Source organism: Branchiostoma belcheri, unplaced genomic scaffold (genome assembly GCF_001625305.1).
Source record: "Branchiostoma belcheri isolate BF01 breed outbred unplaced genomic scaffold, Haploidv18h27 scaffold29, whole genome shotgun sequence".
Classification (NCBI taxonomy): Eukaryota; Metazoa; Chordata; class Leptocardii; order Amphioxiformes; family Branchiostomatidae; genus Branchiostoma; species Branchiostoma belcheri.
Window position 1 is genome coordinate 1,252,207 of NW_017803898.1, and position 21,123 is coordinate 1,273,329.

A 21,123-nucleotide genomic window follows, 5' to 3' on the forward strand; every position below is an offset into this window, starting at 1 on the left:
GAAGTTAATCTCTAATACATTTGTAGTTTACAATACAGACGTTAAATTCCATTATGTTTTCTCTCTTTTAGGGGTATTACCTGCGCAACTTACTCTAAGCGCAGCAATTGAAACCTTTGTAATCTACTTTGAACGTCATCTAAGCAACCTCCAAGAGCACTACACCAGCATGGTGGCCACAACGGACTTCAGCAGTTTGGTTGATGTCTCTGCTCCCGTGCCAAGTCAAATCAACCTGGATCAGCATTTCTACTTACAGCGACTGTTGCCAGCCTTGTCGTGGTCTGCTGATGTCGGTAGTGAGACTCGGTTGGAGATTTCCGTCTCTACGTCTTACGTGGAAAGGGTCATCCTGATATCCTTCGTCCTACCTGGTGAGTATACTCAACTTGTATTTACCCAATGTTTCCAGGTCATAGACATTGTTACATAGTTCCGCCTTGTTACAACGGTGAAGGTTAGATATCTAGGTAATAAGGTACGCCAAAAACAGATACTCAAGCAGCCGGTCATGATTCTCCCCTTTCTCTGACGGAAGCTTGCTTGATAAGTTTGCTTGATTATTAACTGTATTTGGCGTTGTCTAATGTATCGTTCATCTAGACCATAGGATCAGCATGAAAGTTCATCTGAGTTGGTAATTTACATTATGAAAAATTTAAACTGTTCTCCAACTCACAAATTTCACTCACCGGAATTTGCAACTGAATCACTCAGTCTTCCTTGGCTCTCTGACCCAAATGCTGTAGACACGTGATTTTTCTCACGTGTGACGTCAGCAAAGGGTCAAAGGTTGTCTGAAGTCGATATCGCCCCCCCCCCGTCCCGGTTAAGCGATAGGATGTTTGTGTCTAAATTTAAAAAATATTTCTGAGACATGGTCTTTCCTGGAATCCTACAGGGCCCATCGACGGGATGTTCGGGATGTGGAGTACGTGGTCGGAGTGCACGGCCACGTGTGGGGCGAGCGTCCAACTCCGCAGCAGGACCTGTGACAGTCCAGCGCCGCAGAACGGGGGCCGGTACTGTGAGGGAGACGCCTCCGAGTTTAAAGTGTGCGTCGGTCAGGATTGCCCGCGCGGATGTAAGTCTTTTGATTATACGTTCACTTTGATATGGCTAGCCTTTGAGACTCTAGCAGGGCTTGATTGAAGAGACTCCTTTTATACAACCAAGTGTTTTATTCAGTCGACGTTTCGGTGACCGTCTGTCACCTTCATCGGGGTAAATCGGACTGGTTTACATTGCACAGCATTACAGTAATCTGAATGAACATACATGAATGGGATTCAAAACATGCTGTGTCTGTGTGTTAAATACCATTCACACGTCAATTTTCTTTTCACTCAACGGCAACTCATCTGCGAATGAGGAAGAAGAAAGCCGATAATTTCAATATACATATATTCTAGAACGCTTTCTAAAATATTTTAAAAGATTACAAAAGTGATTTTTATTGTAATGTTTGCTTCTGCCCTCTGTAGCTGTGGACTGGTGTGACCCCACGGAGGATCGGTGCGGCTCGAGGTCGCACGGCGGAATTTGCGCCATGAGGAGGCGGGACTACACCTGTTATTGCCAGAGCGGCTACAACCGGGTCACCGACAACCTGGGCAACTTCCTGCGATGCGTGGGTAAGTCCCGAAAATGATGTTAGAAATACAATCTTCTGGAATTAAGAAAGGGAGGACTATAATATGTTGTCATTACCTATATAATGCTCTCAACCTATGTGTGTGCGTGTGTGTGTATGTATGTATGTATGTATGTGTTTGTGTGTGTGTGTGTGTGTGTGTGTATGTATGTATGTATGCGCGCGCGCGCGCGCGTGTGTGTGTGTGTGTGTGTATGATTGTAAGCATTGCTGACACGTCAGATACGACTATAACCTGGATAACCATTGAGAAGAGCTGTACGTAAGAGCAAGGATGCTTGGCCAAGTGAAAACTGATGTAGAATGTGCAATGCTAATAAAGCATTCTAGCAACCACGATACACGTATGAGTGCATTGTTGTTGTTTTTTATTGCTGTGTTCTAGATGTTGACGAGTGCAGGACCGGCCTGTCGAACTGCGCCCCTGGAGTTGGGATCTGTAGCAACATCCCTGGTAGCTTCAGGTGTAAATGTCCCAAGGGTTACACCGGCGACGGCACTGTCTGTACAGGTAGGGGCATATTGCGAGACGGCAACTCATGGTATATTCACAAATAGCCACAATGTATACATCCCAACAACGTTACTGATGATGGCATCTGCCTTCTCTTCAGATTTTTGACAGGAAGTCAACATTGCAATGTAAACAGATTACACGCACACCTTTGTAATACAATCACACAACGACTTCTGAAAACAAAGCTGAAAGCACAATAACATAGTAAATTGCTCTTAGATGCAAACTTCTTAGCTTTGAAACAGGAATGCAGAAACAATCTTATTTGTACGTTGATGACGATTAAAATTTCCACCTGTCTTCAGAGACTGATCACAATGCACTGGCGAAAGATCTAGAAAGTGGATGCTATATAAAACTGCTGACTCAGTTAGAAATTCACCTTTTTGTTTGACTCAATCTTTAAAATGTTTTTATGTAAAACTTGAAAAATGATTTTTTTTCTTTACCAGACATCAATGAGTGCCTGGACCCGGCACTGTCCAAGTGTGACGTGAATGCAGACTGTACCAACACCATAGGCAGCTACTCCTGCGCGTGCAAGGACAACTTCGTCAGCGTTGTTGATGCCGGTACAGCGTTCACTGGAGAATGCAAAGGTAGGCCGATACAACCATATCTACTTATACAAAGGAAGAGCAGTAAATCGCCTATATAGTATATGGCATCGTCAAAATGGGTATGTTGCTTTGTGGGAGTTGGGGCAAGCTAGAGTTTGGGTTTACGCTGGTACCTCGTAATGTTAAAACATGACGTGAAGGAATGGCGTTATAAGAAATGTCACGTAACATGTATTTGTATATTATTTGCTAGCTACATGTGTGGTGATGGCCTTAATTGATACGACATATATTCGATTGTCATAAGAAATGAGTACTAGTATATATTTTGTAGTCATGTTGGCGTGTTTTTTATTTGTTCCTCACACACTTACATCAACATCTTACACGTTCTACTTTACTACTGATTCGTTCCTGATACACCGAATGGTTTCCAACGTTGTGAACGTCAGGAAGTAAGTTGTAATCCGCTTTTGCTGATGTCAAAAGCTGTTACGGTGTGATCGGCAAGGGTCGCTGGATAAAAGATAAAGCTGCGCAAGATGCTTCTAGTAGGCATTTAGTGGGTCTTGAAAATACTTCTTCTACACCATGTACTTATTCTTGGTTTTACGCTGCTATTTTGCCAAAAGCATGGTGCCCATGGTGCCGGTGGAAGAATCATCACATTTCATGCACATACAAGCGGTGGCTGTAGCAAAGGCAATAGAGTGGGTTTTAATGGTCCCATTTGCCCATAAATGTATGTTATGTTGAACATTTTTCAACCACAAAAACATCTATTAGCATTATCGTTACTTTTCGAAGTTCAGTGATGACCAAGGACACGGAATGTTCTCAATAATACAGTCCAAATTTAATCAAAATGGCATTGATCAAAAAAGAATGTTTGCATGTCTTCTACATCCAAACGTTAAGAAATGTAACAGTACGATCACGATGAGTTCATACACTCAGATTACCGTGACTCAGGAGGAATGAGTGAGGCTCTGTCGTTGATTAGCGGCAACAGCTTCAAGCTACCCGTAAGCAAAGTTAGTTAGCTAGTGCAAATGGATTAATAGTACTTGTGCTACAAATGGAATTGGCTTTACAAACGCTCTTTTACTCCATCAGCTATCGACCTGCTCCCGTATGGTGCCGTTGCTGGAGACTTCCAGCTGTACATCACCCTGCACTACATCTGGCAGGTCATGCCGTTCTTCATCCCTGAAGTGGTGTCTCCTCCCATCTATGTGGAATACGGCGTTCCTCTGATGGACGGGAAACTCTTCCACTACATCTGCGTGAGTACTGCTGTTATAGCCCCCGTGAATAGTTTCATCAGGTTGTTAAGTCACTGAGTATAGAGACTCTTTGTACTCAACCAAGGTCTGGAGGAAGGTGACAGTCGGTCACCGAAACATCGGCTGAATAGAAGACTTGGTGGTGTGGAAAGAGTATCTTTACCCTGCTGTTTAATATAGCCTCTACCAGGCTTCGGGGACGGCTGGAAAGAGTAGCAATTGGCCAACAATATAGATTCATTACAGCATTATGGCCACTTTGCATTGCTGTGCTGTTTCGGGCACTTATTATTTTGCCTTGTTCACTTGCACACCGCGTCGGTTATTCAACATGAACCTTAATCAGATATAGGTATGTTTACGAACTTCAAGGAAAACATATTGTTTTTGCTGTTTCCTCTTTTTCGTCTTCTCCAAAAAATAGAGTCAATGACCTGAACCAGACGTCTGTCACCATGGTAACTAGTGTTACATTTTGATGCAATTTTATGGCAGGAGGGATTTGGACTCCTGTCTGACCATGCATATAAATGTTTTTGAGTAAGAATTAACAGAGCAGACCATATGCGAAGGTAAACATTATGCATTTGCTAATAGTTACTATTTGTTTTTTGATGGCCTGATTACAGATAATAGAGAACGGCCTTGTAGTCATGAGTGACCGGCAGATTGTTGTGCCAGCGTTCCGGAACCCCGTGCAGTTATCCTCCGTCCTCAGCGGTGTGAGCGCAGACAACATCGCCGTGTTCGCGCCCTTCTGGACCAACAACCGATTCTACAATCTCTTACCTGGGCACGCGCCGAAGGTTAGTAAAATATATTGTTATTTGGGTATTTGCAATTTATTCTTAATAAATATGTCTTCGTACAGACACTTTAAAAAATGTTTCTGAAATATCTAAATAATAATTATGTTAATATTAAATGTATTTAAATTTTCTTTTCAGTTTGGTGAAAAAAACGAATTATTGTGATTAAAATATTATCATATTATTCGCTGCGCTCACTCGGTGGCTTAATTCGGTGGTTATAGCAACTGACAAGGTTTTATCACACCATATTCACCTCGGGGCGGGTCATTAACCCTTAATTAATACGATTAATACGATTATCATTATTCAAAAACCCTCTTGGTGACTATTACTTGTAGTGCTTTTAATTATTCACAGTTACTACATGTTTATAGGTTGTGAAATTAGAAAAATCATAACTGTGATGTTCAGGGGTTCAAAGCTTTCTAGTGATGATGTCCCAACTGTGCTTGGTGGCAACGAATTCCAGTCTATGATAGTTCTGGGGAAATACGAGTTTTTGATTACCTCAATTCTTGGTTGATAACTCTGATATTTGAAGGCATGACTGTTTCTTGTTTTTTTCTGGGCTGGTAACCTAACTAATATAGAAAAATCTTGACTTTGTGCTGTTAAGTGGTTCATATGATACATTGTGTGTCTGCTCCTCAGGTGTGGTACCAGACGTACACAGTGCTGTCCCATCCCGTCATGCTGATCGTGAACAGCATCGTGCAGCAGCTGTTCTCTCCCACCCGCTCCTTCCGTGCCAGACTCGTTCTGATCGTCACGTATGACAGCATGGTGCCGCCATGGACAGCAACAACCCTGGAGGTCAGGATTTGGTTACATGTACATTTAAAACGTTTAGCTTGCCTTCTTTTCCTTTTTTTCGTACAAAATATATGACGTGCATTCTCTAGATATCTGATCTAGATTCTTCTTTGTCTTCGATTTGGTTTCGGTAACAGTGGTGTATTTCATATGTTGCTTATTGCATATTCAAAATACAAAGATATGACACAATTATATAATATGGTTACTGAGTCATTCATTTTCAGGGACAAATAAGTTGGCATTTACCGCTTTCACCACATTCTCCTTTCATACTACGTAGTCTTTTTATAAGGTAAATTAGTAGTTTACATCATAGTTTCCATACATTAGTTGTAAAGAACGTTATACAATAGTTGTGCAATGAAGTTTACTTTAATCTCCAATTCATCCACAGGTGAACACTGTCCAGTTGGTCATCACCACGGACTACGTGCACACCTACGTGTTCTACAACTACCCCCGAGGGCGGATGAGATGGACCCCCGTGTACAACACTAACCTGGTGCAGTTCTACTCATTCCCGGTACGGATCGGATTCGTCATCAGGTATGTAACTGTTTAGAAAAGAAAGAGAGAAAGAGTTGTGAAAGACAGAAATGTTTAATATACTGTACATCGTGTCAGTACGCCATTTACGTTGTAGTTACGTAGTTTTAGTTTCCAGGAATTGACTAGTATGATTGTCAAGACCACATTGTCAACCTTTCCATACACTGTACCAGGTACAACTGTCGAGCAATAAAGATCATTCATTCATTCATTCACTCACTCATTCATTCATTCATTCATTCATTCATTCATTCATTCATTCATTCATTCACTCACTCACTCACTCACTCACTCACTCACTCACTCACTCACTCACTCATTCGTTCATTCAGGACTACGAACGCGTTCGGGATCCGCACGGAGTGGAGTGTGGAGGACCCGAACTCCGCTCAGTGGTCCCGCATGACCGGACGGCCCAACGCTTTCAGAATGAGCGACGTTCTACCGACTGGGCGTCTGTACTACCGCGTGGAGACCAACAGCGACACGTGGGTCAACCCCAGGCTGGCCTGCCAGGATTGGTTTGAGGTAAGGCGATTTATAACTTTATTTATTCATTTGTCGCATTTACCTATTTGTATTCTCTTGTACTCTGTAATAAACTAGTGGGTACAGAGCCCGATTTGCATTCGCGGAGGACCTCCACCGAATCATATACCAAAGGCTTTTAACATAATCAAAATCGGAGCAAACTGCGTTCTTGTGACAATGTGTTTTCTTATGTATGTGCTCTTCAAATTGTGGTAATTGGACAGGCACCACTATCAGTGGACTAGCTATAGCCTCTTCTGTGTATATTCTGTACAACTGTGTGACCCAAGGGGTATGGATGCGGAGATGCGAAACGCCCTATACACGAAAGGTACGGAAAGGTTTTAATGGCCAACTTAAAGAGTTCCTCCAAAAATGTTCACGTTACACAGTTTGTCTGACAAGAAATCTATTATTCCCAGAATGAGGATGACCCCATGACGTGGGGCTCGTCGCTGATTGGACGATGCCCCCCTACCATGGCGCATGCTCTGCAGGAGTACGGCACCTTCACGACCACGCCGAGCGACTACCCAAACACCATCTGCTTCACAAGGCTATTCCAATCTTCATCAGGTCTGTAAAGGATGCTTATCTTGGATCTAAAGGTTCTGGGTTCGAATCCCTAGCGGGTCCAAACCCCCACACTTTGCCGTTTGGAATCTCTAATATGATGCATACATATGAATTTCGAATAAGAATTGCAATCATTATTTTACATAGCTAATCATCGGACAATCTAAAGATTTGAGTTTCAATTCTGTGTGACTTAACAACGTAAATATTGAAAGGTTACGATACTTTTCTTACACTACGCCCAGTTAATTGAATTCTCTCCATTGTGCAGTATCAAGTTATACTGTGCTACATTACCACAGAGTTTCGTTATTGCATACTTAGTCTTTACATTTGCAGGAGGAAACATGGATTGTTGCTACGACATATTCACCGGATCCCTTCTTGGACAAAACCGTGCGAACAGCGGTGCTGGCTTTCTGCGGCGTTATGAGAGGGTAACATGCCAACTCATCCTACTCTAGATTGCCCTTTCGATGTATTTACTCATCACCATCATTATTTATATGTCCTGACAAAGTTTTAATCGCTTCCACTTTCAATTCTTTATTTTGTGGTAAAATTTCTTTATTTCAGACCTCCCTATCGGACACGAGCAGCATGTATTACACCCAAGAATACCTGCCGTACCAGTGGTGCACGGTTCAGTCACGTTCCACCGCTTACCGAGACAAGTATGTCAGCAGACGGGTCATGTCATCTAGTAGGTCTTACACGATGGTGATCCAAGGTAAGAACTGAAAAAGCTTGGTCAAATTTTTCTGGTAGTATAAACCATCCACAATGTAAAAACTACCGTCATTGTATGAAATGCAACATTTAAGCATACCTTAAAACGTAGGCCAACTGAAATAAACAGTGCCTTAAGGTAATTGCGTAAATGTCGGAGTTCAATATATGTTAGTTTATGTTTTGAAGTCTTCATTAATATTGCAAGAGACAAATAACATCATCAAATGAGTAATGTTTACCTTCGCGTATAGTCTGCTCTGTTAATTCTTACTCAAACACATTCATATATGTGGTCAGACAGGAGTCTAAATCCCTCCTACTAGGAAATTGCAACATGATGTAACCCAACACTAGTTACCATAGTGATAGACGTCTGGTTCAGGTCATTGACCTTATTGGTTTGGAGAAGAAGAAGAAGCAGAGGAAACAGAGCAAAATAATATGTTTTCCTTTGATAAACATAACTACATTTACGGTAAAAAGCTGTTACTCAAGCAACTGGATATGATTCATATGATATCATATCCAGTTGCTTGAGTAACTGCTTTTTACCTATCTTATTACCTGGATGTCTAACCTTCATCGACGTATAACTACATTTATGATACACATAGGTACCGGATATGGAGACCCTCACATGGCCACCGCTGATGGCGTCGAATTCACTTTTAACGGCTACGGGGAGTACGTCCTACTGCGCAGCCGCAGTAGCGCCCCCTATCAGTTCGAACTGCAGGGGCGCACCGCTCAACCTTCGACCCGGAATGAGAATGTCAAAGCTACAGTTTTTTGGTAAGACAATCTTTTTCTTATTATCTTAAAGCAGAATTTTTGCCTATTTTAAGGCAATGATTTTCAAATGATTTTCAAATCATTGCCATGTATTGTCTTAGGTTTGCATGCACACTACTATATGCATGCACTAATACTCGTCGAGGAAAGCAACCTCTGCGTCCTTATAAAATGTAATCTACGAGACTATCCTTTCAGTTCTGATGAAAGATGAAGGATATCGTCTGAAAGCTACTTCAGCTGAAAGTTTTTTTTTTATTTGAGTTGAAACCACACTATCCCAATGTATATATTGACCCTCAAGTTGAACATACTTCTGTATAATGTCCTTGCCCTCATGGAGCACAAGTTCCCAAATTTCCGACGGAAAATGGTTACTGAAAGGGCCCTAGGCTGATTTTTAGGGTACAACCCAGAAAATAAAGGACTCATCTTGGGCCTTGTTTCTGCAGTTTTGAACGCCCAAATTATGAAATGCGCTAATGTGAAGCAATATGTATCAATATGACAAAGATTGCCTTATTCAGACTTTTTCCAGTTTTGCTGCCCTTAAACCGCATTGTCATTGAATGCCTTTAATATACTCTGTAGTGCCTTTGCCCTCCGACAACCGAACGACACAGTGGAAGTGTTCCTGAATGGGGATTCCAGCAGCTTCCGGATCCGGGTCAACGGTCAGGAGGTGCCGATCTCAGGAATCATCGACGGCAGCAGGAGCACATTTGGAGATGGCAAGATCTTTCCCAGATATGGTAAATACCTTCATTTATTACGAAACAAGTTTGAACTGCAATATCCAACACAAGAAATTGGACTCACCCAAATCTTCGACTGTGCAACTCCGGATCCAGTCTTTGTCAACGCAGATAACACACGTGACTCCGTGAGCAGTGGATCATAGGTTGCATAAAGTCTGTGACGCCCCCCGTCTCTGTCTACCTCAATTTATATATGTGTAACAAACGATGCCTAAATAGGCTGATGGATTTTAGAAATTAATCATGTCAACTGTATCTTTGGTATTATTTGACCAACCCTTAAACCTCTTCATGCATGATGACGTCATTGTGAAAAACTACCGGCAAGTCTTAAACAAACAATTTGTGTTTGGGTTAGAGGAAGTTTCTTGAGAAAGGCACTTTACACGACTTTCCTCACTTAACTCAAGTGAAAATGAGTATTGTTCTGTCCTGTATTTGTACTCTGTGTTGGTGGCGGTATAAAATAAGTTGATGTAACTTGAGTGCGCCGTCACCATGTTTGGTCATGAAATGTTGGAATATAAAAAAATGTCTTTCTTTACAAGTCATAAGCCTGCCCAAGGAGGCTGTTTGTCGATCTTCTTTGCGTAATGTCTCGCGAAGCCTTTTCCCAATCTTACCAACTTTTTTCGTGTTCATAGCTACGAGTAACGGCAATAACCAGACAACCCCGAACGGCCTCCTTGTGTCCTTCCCGTCGGGCGCCTCTGTCGTCATCACGTTTTCCAACGGCGTGATGACGTACACGGTGGGCGTGGCCCAGGACATGCAGGGCCAGCTCGAGGGCATGCTGGGTAATTTCGACGGCCGTTACCTTGGAGATTTCGCCTACCCTAACGGAACGCTCGTCCCATTGGCCGACCCGAGGAATCCGAAAGAAGAGGAAGTATTCCATTTTGGAAATACGTGTAAGTGTAGCCATAGTATGGCATGGTTGATATAATTATACAAAGACCCATGGAAGCTTTTCATTGACACCCTAATAATATTATGTTGTATTACCAAAAGAATTCCAACTACCAGGTGTTGGCTTGTACATGGTAACCTGACATTGCTCACATGGCGTCACTTGAAAAGCCTTTATACATTTGCAATTTTCAGTCGCATGGATGACTTTTTAACAATATCAATAAGATTAGTAAGACATAAAATGCCATTTGCAACCGAAAGATCGTTTCAAAAGATCTAATACAAGTTTGTTTGCATGTTAAGTATTGACTGAGAGCAATCATTTGTGTCATATGTTCTTTAAACGAAAACCTTAATTGTGCTTCAAAATCAGAACAATCAATTGTATTGTATGTGCTTTAAAATGGGAACCTTGCCTATTTGCCTATATATTTTGTACTAATGATTGCCAATAACTCTGTCGACAGGGTCTCTCCGATCACTGAGCGCCTTTGACGGCAAAAGCGTCACCGACACGAGCCTCTTCACCTACTACCCAGAAGGCACTTCGGCGATGACGTATGGCGACGACTCGTTCCAGCCGACGTTCTTCGGGGACGACCTGACGGCCCTGTTCGGAGACCCGTCGCTACAGGTATTTCATATATGTCTGTAATTGTTACTTTTAATGTTGAACTTGAAACTGTTATTTTTAGGTATTTAATGTATAATGATATGGATTTTATTGAATAACTTAGCAATTGTTAATATGTTATGCCAGATATGTCAAGAAATCAAGTTGTACAGCAAAACACAATTTAGCCACTGGCTACAAGTTCTTGTTTTGTTTTCACAAATAAACCATTTGATTGATTGATTGATTGATTGATTGATTGATTGATTGATTGATTGATTGATTGATTGATTGATTGATTGATTGATTGATTGATTGATTGATTGATTGATTGATTGATTGATTGATCGATCGATCGATTGATTGATTGATACAGGCGCAGGCAGTCGCCGTGTGTGGGAGCGTTACAGCTAAGGAGTGTCTGTACGATGTTGCCGTTACGGGAGATCTTTCACTCGGAAACGACACGCTTAATCACGAGAAGGAATTCCAGAAAGCCTGCGGCATACTGAGTAAGCAATAAAGAATTTGTCTTCACTTATTTGTATATCAATCAATAGTTCGTGCTTATAAACTTGCTTTTCTCTAGCAGTCTCTTAGTGTCGCTGATTAAAGGTAGTGAATGCTACCTGAAACGTCTGGTCGTTTCCAAAATCATATCCAGTTGCTTGTCACTGTAAATAAGCAATATTTCTGCCAGATATCAAAGGGCTTTGTGCTGAGTATTACTTTTGATAGTTGGGTGTTCGGTGGCAAGATGTGATCTACATATGCATCAGGGTACATGCCCGCATTGTTATGCCCATCTGTGCGTCATGCCTGTCTAGCAATGCTGTTTTTGCATGACCCTATTACATCGTTTTCCCCTATTAGTCTAATTCTAGTCAGTAAGGTGACCAATTATTTGAGTCACACATCGTCATCACACCCATACCTCGCGTCCAGCTTTTATTTTTAAAACATTTCTTGTTACATCCCATACCTGAAGAATGCTATTTGTGATAAAAGAACACAGAAAGTCATTATTAGTTTGGCTTAGTGGAATAACTTAAGTTGCTCATATCAACAATTCACAATTCTTCCGAAAAATTACTGGAATTTCACAGAAATGTATTTCAGGGACGTAGGACACGATAAATGCACACTTTCAATCTACAATGTTTTATTTGTGAAATAAAGCTTGAATTTTAGTAATCTGAGCCGAAATCCTTAACAAAACCATGTTTACAAATTTCCGGAACTTCTGAAATGTTTTTCTTTTTTTTTATTTCAGTGAACAGCCCTCCCCAGTTGGAATCTCCCACGGAAATAGTCGCCTACGTCAATCAGGAGTACAACGTCACGCTGAACGCGACAGACGACCACGACAAATTTGTGACGTATTCCGTGACAGGAAACGGGACCGTGGTGAGGACCGGCAACCTGACGGCGAGCTTCAGCTGGCTGCCCGTCTCGGCCGACAAGGCGTCCGTGCAGTTTACCGTCACAGATTCTACCGGGGCTTCCACTTCCAGTACACCAAAGTTAACGGTAAGATAGACTCATCATGAAACTTCATCTATGTTGGTAGTTCTGTATCTGTATTAGTATCAGTATAGCCGGTATAACCGTCCTTCGGCGTAACACACCAGCTACAGTTACATGTTTAGAGTTAACACTTTAGATCCAACACGAGAATTTCTCTCACCTAGAGCTTTCTGAGTCACTCTGATCTTCCTCAGTACACTGACTCAGTGAGGCTTATCACGTGGCTTCTTTGAAGTGTGACGTCAACACTGGGTCAAGGGTATTTGGTAGACGATGTCGGCCCCCGTCGCGGTTAAGTCAGGGGTGATGGGCCCTGATGTAAATAGCCCCCTTCACCCCTCTCGGAAAATAGCTGTCAACACTAAACGTAGACTGATATTCTAAAGGATATAACCTTAACTATTGTTACGTATTACATAGATATGTGGATGCCAAAACAACAGTTTAGTATCATGTTTACCCTAACCTTAACTATTTTTACGTTACATAGATATGTAGATGCCAGAACAACACTTTAGTATCATATTTATCCTAACCTTAACTATTGTTACGTTACCTAGATATGTGGATGCCAGAACAACGGCACGTGCGCGTTTGACCTGATCGTGGAGCGGGAGAACGGGTTCGCGGTGTCGCCGTGTACCTGCGTGTCCGGGTTCGGCGGAGACCTGTGCGAGGAGGACGTCAACGGATGTGCCGACAACCCCTGCTTCCCAGGTAAGGATGCTCAGTTATATCAGCAAATTAACAAAATTGGGAAAACTAGAGTTCCCCAGGGCCTATCAATCTACCAATATGAAGACAAACAATCTTAAGCTTCTCGAGTTATCGTGTTGACACACACACAGACACACGAACGCCAACGAAAATATAACCTTTAAGTTAATTCTTGACGAAGGTAAAAATTTCTTCATTGCATGCAGCTATTTGCCAAGGGCCCGGTCACTGTCGTGGTCGTACGATCATCGTAGACCACAAACTAAGCGCACTGTCGTGTATGTGTCGCCACACAGAATTCTTGTTACCAGAATGATACCTTTTGGATTTTTTTTTGGCGGTGGGTTTTGTCACAGCCAGCTTGAAAATGCTGCGACATCAAATTCGTTCTATGACCTACAATATGATCAATTTGATGAGGTATTACCAAAGGAATTACCAATAACTTCGCGGTTTTTGTCTTAGGAGTAACTTGCACGGACGTTAAGGGTGCAATCAACGTCACAGCCGGTGAAAAGGGTTTTAAATGTGGACCCTGTCCGAAAGATACCACTGGGGATGGGGAGACATGTGAAGGTAAGAACCAAGGCTACACAAAAACTTTGCCTTACCAATTGTGTTTGTCAAATAAAGTCATACCACGTGTAATAGATGGAAATCAATTATATGATATAGTTTTCGACAATAATTTCATCTAGAAAAGGCTGTTAGGTAGAACATAGCATATTAGGGTTATCTTTTTACAAAACTGGAATACTAGCAGTCTCTCATCTGCCTCAGTTTCGATGCCATCTTCCCAAGAGTTTCTGACTGGAGTACTGCTTCTCGCCGCAAAAGCGCCACCTAATTTGGCTACATATAGAGCTGAGAAGCAGTCAGAAGCTTCGAGGAAGGTATCAGACAGGCATCAAAGCAGATGGGAGGCTAGTCAGGTTGTTTAAATGTGTATATTATTATTTTCCAGACTTGGATGAGTGCCTGTTGGAGGTTGGAGACCCCCGTCGGCACCAGTGCGTGAACGCCAACTGTGTCAACACTCCCGGCAGCTACTCCTGCGTCTGTAAGGAAGGCTACCACAAGGACGGGGAAGACAACGTGTGCTACGGTAGGGCAGGCCTTACCTTAGACCTTACGTCCCCCTGTGCCTACCGGCAGCAAGCTTCCATCTAGGTGTAGCGGCTGCTGCCTCCTCATAGCCTGGAATCCATCCGTGCACGCTGTGTCTCCGCTCCGTTCCTCTGTTCTGCCTTGTGAAGACAGAGCGGAGGAACGGAGCGGAGACACAGCGTGCACGGATGGATTCCAGGCTAGCCTCCTCAGCCTCTTCCCAGGTTATGTTTGACCTCTTAAGGTCCCCTTGAAAGGTTCTTCGCCAGGTGTTCTTTGGCTGACCTCTCTTCCTTCTGCAGTCTTAGAGTGGCGCTGGCTTAATAGGCGTAGGAACTTAAGAATGGGTTGACAGCACGTGGATGGGGGAGATTGCCAGAACAGTAGGAGGCCAAAAGGTCAGATACAGGAAATGGGATCGATGTAAAAGTCCCAATGTATTTCCCGAACATCTGAACTCTCTGATTTCTTGATTGTTGTTCTTTCTGCAGACGTTGATGAGTGCCGAAGTGATGACACGAACGATTGTGACTGGATTTTCGGCTACTGTAACAACACGGACGGCGGCTACGAGTGTCTGTGTGATCCCGGGTTCATCAGTTACGACGGTGGATTCACCTGTGAAGGTAAGGATACCACTTCATCTGCCTATACACAACGTATGGTTAAGTTTTGCCTGTTTTCTTCGTCTTTGTTTTATCCCCTTGCTAGTGAAAGTGAATTGTGGTATCCACTTTTGACTAAAGGCCCTCTTCTTATATGCTATAAATATATATTTTGTAATTAATGTTGCAATTTTTTTCAAAAGGTCATAATTGTTCAAATTAGTGGAGGTAGACACTCTGTTTATAAAAGAATGTTTTAGAATTTTCGGGAACGTTTAACGTTTCTTTTCCTAAAATCGCAAAACATTTTCTTACTCAAAGTGATAATTTATATCACCTTCCTACTTTCAGATTTTGACGAGTGCTTGATTGATAACGGTGGTTGTGAGCGGATCTGTATAAACAACGAGGGCAGCTATGAGTGTGACTGTGGGGTGGCGTACATTCTGACATTTGACGAACATACTTGTGAAGGTAAGGGAGAAACTATGCTTAAATGTTTTAAATTATAGATTACATGTATGTTAAGTTTACGGAAACTAAACGTTATATGTTAAAGTACAACAGCACAAGTCAGACATTGTTCAGAGAGCTCAGGGTCGTTGCTTGTGCTTGCCGGCATGCCAAACACACATCATTATCATCATTATAATACTTTCAGGTTGGCAGTTTTATTTACCCTGATGCGTAATTTAGCAATACCCTCATGCTTACATGTTGCATGACTGGTTACTATCTTAAATTTACATCTTGGGTCCCAACACAATTTTTTGCATCTTTTGCAACTTTGCATCTTTATAAAGTTACAACTCGTAAAACCAAAGCAATTTTTTATTATGTTATTATTGAAAACATGACAAATTTAAACAGGTAAAACATGCAATTGTCTTTTAACTGAAATGCAAAAATATTGTAAACAAGATGTCTTTCTGAACACATTCCGGTTAACTTTTATTGACGTTTTTCTACAGAACTTGATGAGTGTGCGACCAACACCAAGTGCGAGTTCTACTGTGATGACTTCGTGGGCCACTATGAGTGCCACTGTCCAGACCTGTTTCTGGCTGATGAAAACGGAAGAACCTGTAACCGTAAGTAATAATGAACTTCAGATTGCATGAACCTATGCACGTCTTGCACGTCTATATCTCTTTGTGTTGAACCACAGCCTAGTAAACCTTTATAGGAAGGGCAATAAGGGTCAAGCGAGGCCAACCTGTCTTAACAAAGATCATTGACTGATCGATCTATCGATTGATTGATTGATTGATTAATTGAAATTAATCAATCAAATCGTTTGCATCTTTTGCAAAATGAATACCTAATATCCCGCTTGGGCACGGTTGCGAAGGTTAATGGCGACTTACAGCCTGTGTGCGTGCGTGAGCGCTCGGGTGTGTGTGTATGTGTATGAGGGGCTCTAGGGGTTTGCCGGTCTTCTCATCATGGTAATCCTAATAAAGTTTAATAAGTGCTTGCGCCTTTTTTTTAACATCAAACTTGCAAAATCGCCAGCATTCGTCAACTGCAGCGCAGAAAATACCTGTCACCCTGCACCCATCGGGGCATGCGCACAAAACTGGACCACAGACGAGGACACGTGTTTTTGCACGCGGGGCTACGAACTACAACCGGACAACTCCTGCCGAGGTAGGCGTTTGTTTTATTATCCAGAACCATTCTTTATCCAGAATCGTGCCCAGAACCGTGTCTGGGACCCCCGGGGCAAATCAACGTTCTTGTATTAGTTTGGACTATCCAGAACCGTTCCTGATCTTACCCCAAACCCATTCATAGAACAAGCTAGACACGGTTCAGGACACCAAAGAAATTATTCATAGGCAAGATGACAGGCTCTAATATGACCGACAAGTGACGTCACAAGCCAATATGGCGGCAACCATTGACTGAAGGGTAAAGCAGTATAGGATTGATTTTGCTGTCGTTAAATCATATTTCTAAAGACCCAATTCCTGCATTGCAAACAGACATCGACGAATGCACGAACGGGGATGCCCGGTGTGACGAGAACGCCCTCATGTGTGTGAACATCCCTGGCGACTACAGATGCATCTGCAAGGACGGCTATGAGCACTCCGTCAGCCACGGACTCCGCAAGTGCCACAGTACGTACGGACTAACAAAAGCTTGGCAACATCACCGTGCTATATGATACATTATATATATAATGATGAAGAAACGGGTTGATGAAGGTTTTAGCTAGCACTTTATTGAAGTCCTCTTAACCATCTTAAAGCATCTTTAAATCCTTGTGTGATGGTCAATTTATATACATCAACAATAAGGCACTAGCACATCTGTATCTGTATCTGTATAGCCGGTATAACCGCCTTTCGGCGTAACACACCAGCTTCATGTTGTGAAAAGATAGAATTAGAAGTCTAACCGTGTCTAACTTAAAGCTTGAACAGCATTAGCGTGGGTACCATCGACCTAGTGTAGGAGCAGACGTAAACTAACCAGGATGGTACCCAGGCTAAAACAGCATTACTCTGGTATAAAGCACGCATTCAGCCGCTACATGAAAATGTATGTTATTTTGTTCACAATAAGCATGGCTTCACTCCTATCTCTTGTCTGTAGACATCAACGAGTGCAAGGTTAACTACGGGAACTGCTCTCACGAGTGTGAGGACACCATCGGCTCCTTCTACTGCGACTGTCCGAAAGGCTGGAGACTCGGCAGCGACAAGAGGACGTGCGAAGGTGACGTTTTGTTGATTTATTTGCAGGTCCCTCTCGATTGTTTGTTTGCACTTCATCCTGGATCGAACTCTTTCGCTTTTCCTGTCGCTCCCAGTTTAAAGCGTGCTTTGCTAGTCAGGTGGAAGTCCTGCAACATGTTTTAGCAGATCATTGTGGACTTAAAACATATTTTGATGAGTACCTTTCTTCCATTGCCACAGATATAGACGAGTGTTCGTCTAACGAGTGGAATGACTGTAGTTACAACGCTGTGTGTAACAACACGATCGGAGGATTCATGTGCAAGTGTCTGGACGGGTTTGAAGGAGACGGATCTCTGTGTGGAGGTGAGAAAACAGCATTCGTTTTCTGTGCATTGAGACAGCTGGTAACACTGTTGAAGTGATAGTTTCTTAATAGTTTAGTTGAATAGTTTCTGTTGGGTCGTTTAACATAGCTGTAGAGTGCACGACTCGGAACCAAGAGGTCCCGGGTTCGAGTCCTTGAAGGCACTTGACTCGACTTTCCTCTCTTAACTCAGGTGAAAATGAGTACTGTCTTGTTCTGTATACGTATTTGTCCTCTATCTGCGTTGGGGACGGCATAAAATAAGTAGATATAACTTGAGTGTGCCGTCACCATGTCTAGTCATGAAATGTTGGAATAAAAAAAATATAGTTTCTGAGGTATTAAAAACTGTACTGTATCAAATTTTCTGTTGATTAAGAAACCAAGTCAACAGTATGTAATTTACAATGATGTCTTTTATCTTACCACGTACACTGGTTATTATAAACGGATGTTTATGTCACAGCATTTCTACTTTTTATAACCTGTTTCAGATATTGACGAGTGTATCCAGCTGGGTGAGCGCGGACAGGGCGGCTGTGAGGTCGGCTGTGAGAACTTTAACGGCGGCTACGTCTGTACCTGCGGCACGGGGTATCAGCTCACGAACGACACCGTCTCGTGCGAAGGTAAGGTGTCTTTTACTATCCTGAAAGTTCATCTGTGTTGGTAGTTACATGTTTAAAGTTAAAACGTTTGGTCCAACACGAAAAAATTCTCTCACCTAGAGCTTTCGACCAGTCACTCTGGTCTTCCTCAGTAGACTGACCCAGTGAAGCTTGTCACGTGGCTTCTTTGAAGTGTGACGTCAACACTGGGCCAAAGGTATTTGGTAGACGATGTCACATGGTAGACATCAGGGCCCATCACCCTACATTGAACCGCGACGGGGGCCGACATCGTCTACCAAATACCTTTGACCCAGTGTTGACGTCACACTTCAAAGAAGCCACGTGACAAGCTTCACTGGGTCAGTCTAGTGAGGAAGACCAGAGTGACTGGTCGAAAGCTCTAGGTGAGAGAACTTTTTCGTGTTGGACCAAACGTTTTAACTTTAAACAAGGTGTCTTTTACTTACTGATAAATCCATTATCCTGAGTGGATAACTCAAGCAGATTCTACGATTAAGTTAAGTTCCTTCCCGCACGAGGTGGTGGTACATAGGGCGGCGCCCATCTCTAGTTCAGTAGCCTTTGGGCCACACAATTGTGCAATCACTACAGCAGGTCACTAAGGACACAATTAAGGGCACCACAGCAATGCCCTTAATTGTGATTTCTTATTATTTTACATAATTTTTACTAATAAATTGTATTGCACAACAATACAAGGTACAAAATATGACAAAACTCCTGGTACATATACTTTCATAGGATAATCTACCTAATACAAGTAACAAAAGAGTGTGTAGTATGGAATGAGAATATTTAAGTAGTATGCGATGAAAATGGGTTTTTAAAATTATACGAGTGATTTCTAACGCCTAGATGATCTTATAACATCTGCAACATATACAGTAAATCTTTATATGATAATGTGAATCTCTTAACCATATATTTTCGTCTCACCACAGACATTGACGAGTGCATGATCCCTGAGACATGTGAACAGAAGTGTAACAACACCTTGGGATCCTACTTCTGCTCCTGTACGGAAGACTACACCTTACGAGAAGACAGGAGGACCTGCCGACAGAACAGTAAGTCTGCGTTTATGCTTTAACTCCTGTCACACATTCAAAACCTTTTGAACACCAGTGTTCGGGAGCAGTCTGACCATATTCGGGCCACGATTGACTTGAATTGGACTAATGCTAATAAGACTGGACTTAGATGTAAACTTTTAATGTGCCATGAGCTCTTTTTAACTGAGAAGAAATATTTTGTAATTGTTCGAACACACGAACGAATGCCAGGGGCCTTGTGGCCCGCCCAAAACATGGTGTTTTCTTTTTAATTGTTTAAAGCATTTTCGCATGTATTTTTGTTGCTACTCTTCATTATGATTAATTCTTTTTATGACAATACATTGAAGGGAGTTTGATCCAGTGAGAATAAAACGTCTCTTTTCTAATGTTTTGAAACAGCCAGTGAGTGCAATTTCGGATGTCACGAAAAGGCGGAGTACATCGAATCAAACTCCACATGTGTGTGTCGGCCGGGCTATAGCGGGAACGGAACATACTGCAGCATAGGTAGGTTGATGCAGCCATTCTCCAATTGTAGTTATTTCATTGGTTGAACTGCTGATAGCCATTCTCTCATTGGTTGAACCGCTGATTGCCATTCTCTCATTGGTTGAACTGCTGATAGCCGTTCTCTCATTGGCTGAATCACTAATTGCCGTTCTCTCATTGGTTGAACTGCCAATAGCTATTCTCTCATTGGTTGAACCAGTAATTCAAATTCCCTCATTGGTCGAACCTCGGTGATTGCTATTCTCTAATTGGCTGAAATGCTTATTGCTATTGTTTTCATTGGTAGACCTGCGAATTGTGATGGACAGTCAGGACCAGTCTATCTCTATCATAAAACTGTTCTAGAAGATGTCTAGAAGAAATTGATCGTGAAAATCTACCCTAGAATGGAATAGTCACTGTCAACCGTATATCTTCTTTTATGTTTCCTCTGCACGACTCTGCATGCAACGTCATAAAACAGTACTTCCGCACAAAGATTTCTGAAGTAGTAAAAGATGTTAACTAAAGACAATTTCACAAAGATTGCTACGATTAAATGGAGAGAAAGGTTTGTATCTATAATATATAAGAAGGTTGAACTACTTCCCTCTCCCCACAGATGACCCAGGCGTGGTTGTTGAAGTGACCCTAGCTGACCTGGAGTACACGGAGGTGCTGGGAGACTGTACCTCCGCCGCGTATATCGAGTTAAAAGGAGACGTAGAAACAGCCGTAAGTAAAGTCGCTTTTCCTCATATAATCAATAATCATTCTTCATATATATATATATATATATATATATATATATATATATATATATAAGTAG

At 42.2% G+C, this 21,123-nt stretch overlaps 3 protein-coding genes across 3 annotated transcripts in view; all 3 read left to right on the forward strand.

The window, feature by feature from the left end:
• The first annotated feature begins 109 nt into the window (after window positions 1–109).
• LOC109472916 (semaphorin-5A-like) lies at window positions 110–1,651 on the forward strand. The gene is made up of 3 exons (XM_019772783.1): window positions 110–374; window positions 902–1,084; window positions 1,485–1,651. Exons 1-3 carry the CDS (start codon window positions 170–172, stop codon window positions 1,649–1,651), a joined length of 555 nt encoding a protein of 184 aa, XP_019628342.1. The 5' UTR covers window positions 110–169.
• Window positions 1,652–2,846: 1,195 nt separating this feature from the next.
• LOC109472918 (mucin-like protein) lies at window positions 2,847–11,631 on the forward strand. Its single transcript, XM_019772784.1, has 14 exons — window positions 2,847–2,850; window positions 3,848–4,017; window positions 4,647–4,823; window positions 5,481–5,642; window positions 6,040–6,191; window positions 6,527–6,722; window positions 7,148–7,301; window positions 7,641–7,738; window positions 7,878–8,031; window positions 8,648–8,825; window positions 9,417–9,577; window positions 10,228–10,380; window positions 10,963–11,129; window positions 11,485–11,631. Exons 1-14 carry the CDS (start codon window positions 2,847–2,849, stop codon window positions 11,629–11,631), a joined length of 2,073 nt encoding a protein of 690 aa, XP_019628343.1.
• A 1,727-nt stretch (window positions 11,632–13,358) lies between these two features.
• LOC109472919 (signal peptide, CUB and EGF-like domain-containing protein 2) overlaps window positions 13,359–21,123 on the forward strand; it is a 7,968-nt gene continuing 203 nt past the window's right edge. Inside the window, exons 1-11 of the mRNA XM_019772785.1 lie at window positions 13,359–13,365; window positions 13,818–13,928; window positions 14,317–14,457; window positions 14,951–15,085; window positions 15,416–15,538; window positions 16,036–16,155; window positions 17,669–17,791; window positions 18,613–18,747; window positions 19,692–19,817; window positions 20,205–20,312; window positions 20,917–21,029. Of these exons, the coding sequence (XP_019628344.1) occupies window positions 13,359–13,365; window positions 13,818–13,928; window positions 14,317–14,457; window positions 14,951–15,085; window positions 15,416–15,538; window positions 16,036–16,155; window positions 17,669–17,791; window positions 18,613–18,747; window positions 19,692–19,817; window positions 20,205–20,312; window positions 20,917–21,029 (1,242 nt within the window). The remainder of the gene's footprint in view (window positions 13,366–13,817; window positions 13,929–14,316; window positions 14,458–14,950; window positions 15,086–15,415; window positions 15,539–16,035; window positions 16,156–17,668; window positions 17,792–18,612; window positions 18,748–19,691; window positions 19,818–20,204; window positions 20,313–20,916; window positions 21,030–21,123) is intronic.

Bases quoted from the DNA above. Each gene is read 5' to 3' on its own strand.
- LOC109472918 (XM_019772784.1), top strand. The intron at 7,739-7,877 runs GTAACATGCCAA...TCTTTATTTCAG, and splicing joins TTCTGCGGCGTTATGAGAGG to ACCTCCCTATCGGACACGAG. The intron at 9,578-10,227 runs GTAAATACCTTC...TCGTGTTCATAG, and splicing joins CAAGATCTTTCCCAGATATG to CTACGAGTAACGGCAATAAC.
- LOC109472916 (XM_019772783.1), top strand. From the start codon at position 170: ATGGTGGCCACAACGGACTTCAGCAGTTTGGTTGATGTCTCTGCTCCC. The intron at 375-901 runs GTGAGTATACTC...GGAATCCTACAG, and splicing joins GATATCCTTCGTCCTACCTG to GGCCCATCGACGGGATGTTC. The intron at 1,085-1,484 runs GTAAGTCTTTTG...TGCCCTCTGTAG, and splicing joins TCAGGATTGCCCGCGCGGAT to CTGTGGACTGGTGTGACCCC.